This window comes from Osmerus mordax, chromosome 7 (assembly GCF_038355195.1).
Source record: "Osmerus mordax isolate fOsmMor3 chromosome 7, fOsmMor3.pri, whole genome shotgun sequence".
Classification (NCBI taxonomy): Eukaryota; Metazoa; Chordata; class Actinopteri; order Osmeriformes; family Osmeridae; genus Osmerus; species Osmerus mordax.
The window spans coordinates 4,356,896-4,362,235 of record NC_090056.1 but is presented as its reverse complement, the minus strand read 5'-3'; the positions used below and the strand labels follow the sequence as shown (position 1 = coordinate 4,362,235).

Genomic DNA, 5,340 nt, shown 5'->3' with positions numbered 1-5,340 from the left:
TAGAATTACATTAACGATTAGGGTTTTGAATGGGAGGAAATTGCAGGTCCTCACTATATAGTTAAACAAACGTATGTGTGGGTTGTTCCTTTGAACAATGAACACCACCAGCTGTCCAGTACTTCCCACAAATACACACATAAACAATCTACATTCTCCTCTAAATATGACCTGCATCTCATCTGGTCTGTTTGTTGGTTTGTTTTCCATCACTTTTAGAGGTAAAAGAGTCAAAGCACCTTCTCTCTCTATCTATCTCTGTCTATCTCTCTCTATCTATCTCTATATCTCTTTATCTCTCTCTATCTCTCTCTATCTCTCTCTATCTCTCTCTTCTCCTCTCTCTCAGCCACCTTATTCCAGTCACTGTAAACTCATATACTGTCTCCTGACGAACACACACACATTCTGACCAACCACATTGCGTGTGCCTTTCCAACAGTCGTGTCTGCTACTGTCTGGACACTGTAAGACCTCCCTTCCCCAGATATGGGAAGTGTGGTCAGACACATCTACACAATCCCTTCTTGCATCCATCTCATCAGGAACTTGGCTGTTTGCTTTCTTTTCTCTCTCTCTCTCTCTCTCTCTCTCTCTCTCTCTCTCTCTCTCTCTCTACCCCCCCCCCCTACATGTCTGTCTCTCCCTGCTCAGAGTTAGCCTGTGTTTCCCCATGCCTTAGCTAGCAGAGCGGAGGGAGGGTAGGCAGGCTATTTCATGCTATGTGTAATAAAAGGATTAATTTGAGATACTGCGGCTGAGAATGGGCCTAAATGGGGCAGGAGTTAAAAATAGATTTACCTCCCAGCTTCTAATTCCAGCAAGATTTCGCTTTCGCCAGAAAGCTCTTCCCCCCTCTCACATCCTCTGTGTGGTGAGCTTGTGCACTGGGCCATGGGAGACCATTATAGAGTTGGAGGCAGCACCCACGCTGTGACAATGTCATCGTTTCTTTCTTCCGTTTAATAGATGGTTTCGTCCCAAGCGACGTACAGTACACAGGGGGATTCAAACCTGTGACTTCTTGACCTGCAGTAAGATGCTCTAGCCACTGAGCTACACCCTCGCTTGATTGTTTAACGGGAACGGGAAGTGCAGAGATGCATGTGCAGTCCTCTATCATGGGTTGAGAGCCATCAATACCTTTAATCAATGGCAGGGTGAACTTATACAGCTTAACACCTGTTGAGCCAAGGTCATAGGTCATCTTGCAGATGACCTATGCAGATGACAGTCAATCAGTTTCCATATATGGTATGAGGGGCCTTCGGCTCTAGACTGTAGGGAGACTTGAACTGAATGACGGGTTATGATATTGTTACGTTGCATCCTCTAAGGCCAGAATAGGAAAACTGTAAGCATAAGTAATGCTGTGCCCTAGAAGATGGAATTCTATGTAAACTGGATTTGAACTTGTTTACTTCATTGTATATAAGTCACCTTGTGCCTTGCATACTTCCTCATGATGACCATGACTCACCAGGGTGGAATGGTCCATTGATCCAAGCTTGCTTCTGATAATCTTTATCAAACCTTTTTGTTGATGGTCTAAGTTCTGCCTCATCATCCGATTCTTCCCTACTGAGTTTTGATAATAAACAGTCAAGTTGCAGAGAAATGGTTATACCAACTTAATGATCTATTTAGTTATTTACTTCATAGAAAACATTGTTTTGACTGTCTGTTTATGGGGGGTTTCAACACCTTGACTCATTACCAAAGTGAAACCACTAGGCATCACTCTTCCAACAGCCCTCTACAGCACTTTATGGATGTTTAATTAATCTTCAAGGACATTCTCCCTCCCTGACGAACAACAACAAATAGATAGACAGGACATGGTCTCTCTCTCTTCACAGCTGTGAATAAACCCTAAAGTATTCCTATGTATCAGATGAATCTCTCTTTTTATTGTTATATTTCTGCCTTCCCCTTTCCCAAACCTGAGACTGAATCTTGCTCAGTGAAGGGAGTCGGGAGATTTGGGCGTAAGGAGAGAGATTTCTCCGGTTGTCTCTTTGAAGGGCCCTGAGTCTACACCTCCATTAATCCTTCCAGTGTGAAGTGAGGTTTCCCCTCGACTCCAGAGAAGGCTAACCTGGGTCAGACAGAGTCATGGAGTCACCACTCTCAAAATGCCTGTCCAGCAACGTTCATTGCCTTCTACTTTTATATGAAAGGTCTCTCATTTCTCCTTGATCTCTCTCTCTGGCTCTGTCTCTTCTTGGCCATTTTCAACTCTTTTTTTCCTCCCTCCCTCTCTTCTCTAGCTCCTGGTCTCTCACAGGAAGGGGACGTGATAGGAGCCCACAGATGGCCAGGTCTGGGTTAGGTCTAATTCACAACAACTCCCGGTTTAGCACCATGAGGTCGGTGGGGCTGGGGCTCGCTATGGTGACTCCAGGGGAGAGAGAAAGGGGGGAGAGAGAGAGGGAATCAAGAAGCCAGGGAGAGAGAAAGACATGCAGCAGGCAAGAGAGAGAGGGAGAGAGAGAGAGAGAGAGAGAGAGAGAGAGAGAGAGAGAGAGAGAGAGAGAGAGAGAGAGAGAGAGAGAGAGAGAGAGAGAGAGAGACAGGGACAGAAAGCGAGAGGGAGAGCACCATGGTTTGAGTGACTCGTTCTCTCTGCATCTTGAGGGCGGGCATCCAGTAACATGCACCAGTGGGTGAGTAGAATGACTGTAGCTCAACCACTCAAGGCTGCTGTAGGCATTACATGCTGTGCTTGTCTGGTCATCCATAATCCTACTCCACAGATCTTCCTACCAGAATAGGCTTTTATAAATGCAGAGGCGGGTTCATAAAACGGGTGTGTCTTTTCTGTAGGCAGACAACCTCTGTCACACACATACGATTATACACACACTCACTTCCCACCTACTTGATTAGTGGCTTCACACCTCATCAAGACATAGAACATGCGGAGAGGACTAGGACTGACAATCAAGGACGGTGAAAGCTGTAAGCTTACAGGGATGTCAGCTACAGTACACGGTAATGTATCTGCAGAGAAACACTCTGTAATGTATCTGCAGAGAAACACTCTGTAATGTATCTGCAGAGAAACAATATGCGGAAAACTGAGGGGAAACGGCGCCTGTGTTTGCCGCACGAAACGTCCATGGTTTTTTCGACAAAGACCCAACGCACTGACTGACTGATGGACAGCAGAATACATTTCATTACACACACTTTAACACAAAACACAAGGTATGCTATCATAGTCCTAATTAGCATTGTTCCATTGCAATGGGGGAATTTGACGTTAGTATATTTCCCATTTTGCAGATCTCTCCTAAGGGCCGAATGATCTATAGTAGCCTCCTCCACTCACCATTGGACAGCGCAAGGGGAGGGGATAGTCATGATGATAAAAAAATGAATGGCTCAATTGAAATGAATGAAAATCTACCCCCGAACGGTGAGCTGTTCGCGGAATGATAACGTGAATTAAGCAACAAATCTATTTGCTGCTTTGCATTGTGCCTACACCCAGTAGAGTAATATAATCGCAGAACAGCTCCCTTGGTCCGCGTGAGATGGAGACAGGGGGAGAGAAATAGATGGAGAGAGGCAGGCAGTCAGAAACGGGAACGCGCGCCCGGATGACGAGCGAATACTCACTGCACGTGATTCAATCTGTTCACATGTACTTTTATTACAGTGTTATAAAGACTTGGTGTAGGCACACTTTCGGAATAGAGCATCTCTCTAATCGCAGCCACTTTAGTGCAAAACGAATCACGCTCTTACATTATACAAATCCTTGTGCCTATAGTAGATTATCAAGAATTTAAAATGTGTAAGACTGCTGAAAATGTATTCTTCCTAACGTGATGCGGGCTTTCATCCTCACCAAGCTATATTATATAAGGATGGATCTACCCGCGCTCATAAACATTGAAACAAACCATGGATACAATTGTCGCACCTAATATTTTCCCCAAAGCGGAAATGTTCAACTGAAATACTAATTCATCAGCAACTGAGATAATATGTTTATCGATCAAGCCTCGTCGAAACATCGTGGGATCGTGGTAATGATAGTGCCTGAGCTCGAATGCGGGCTGGTGCCCTGAAGAACCTCCACAGAACGTGAACACGGGCTCGTTTACACGTCATTATTGAGAGTTTGGCGACACTGACGCGAATGACTTACAATACTACTACACGCATAAAACACATATTACCCAACACACGCACGGCGCACAGGCACGCACGCATTCACGCAAACAAGCACACAGCCTTCAGCATCATCATCCCCTTGCAAACACCCATACGGAAACTAGTAGGCTTGAGATCGAGTATGTTTCGCGACGTACTCGAAATAAATCTGACTCTTTCAATATTATTGTACCGTTTTATAGTGCAACCTCCTGTCAGGTAGGTTATACAGGCAAACACACCACCCGCTTCCTGCTTGCTCTGCATGACACGTCCCGACAGGCAGGTACCCATGATTAGAAAAACAAGTCAGTCATGAAATACCACAAGACGCTTAAAGATCTCACCAAGTAAGTCATAGTTTGAAAACAGAGCCGATCAATCACATCAAGAATATCATTGTTATCATCCAACAGTGAATAAACGTTTGTCGATAAATGGTTCAAAGCAATTAAACCTTTTTCCAAAATGTGTTCGAACATCTGGGATACACCGCAGCGCGAGTCAAAGGAAGGGTCTTACCTATTCATCCCAATCCCCGGTCCGCCACCAATGCCTCCCCCGGCCGCAGCACCGTTTACGGGCTTGATATGCTGTCCAGAGCCCGGTGGTGCTGAAATTGAACCCGGAGCTCCCGCCATAGAGATGGAGCCTGGTTCCCCGGGTTGCCCCCCTCCCTCGAGGCTGGCTTCGTTTCCCATTGTCCCTCGTTAGGGAGACGGAGGAGATGTATTGTGTCAATCCGCAGTTTATTGTATTAATATAAAAACCTAGTCGCGAACTCAGCGATGCTCCTCTACCGCCATCATCACCTTCCATCCACAGACCTGACGTTAGGGGCGCGCGCGAACTGCGAGAGCAAGGCGAGAGCAAGGCGAGAGAAACTGAGCTCTGTGCACGAGCATAGGGCTGCTGACGCTGCTGGAACTATAGCAGGTTCGCGCGCGTCCCGTCTCAGCTTGATTCACCCGTTTCTTGGTGAAGAAAGTGTGCGTGCAATAGGCCTCCATATGTCTTGCTGACATGCCATGGTGGACAAAGTGGTTCATCACGTGAACCAAAGATACCTTAAAACACCTGGGCCGAGAAATAGTGTGAGGATTTCACTCTGATCAGTCTGGTCGTTTCTATATATCTGGAAGTGGTGAAGGATTTGGAGCCAAGTCACAAATAGCA

General features: G+C 45.9%; 1 protein-coding gene across 1 annotated transcript in view; it reads right to left on the bottom strand.

Annotated features, from left to right (window-relative positions):
- Positions 1–4,865, bottom strand: part of bsna (bassoon presynaptic cytomatrix protein a) — a 60,154-nt gene extending 55,289 nt beyond the window's left edge. The window contains exon 1 of the mRNA XM_067240915.1: positions 4,687–4,865. Within this exon, the coding sequence (XP_067097016.1) occupies positions 4,687–4,865 (179 nt within the window). The remainder of the gene's footprint in view (positions 1–4,686) is intronic.
- Positions 4,866–5,340: the final 475 nt, after the last annotated feature.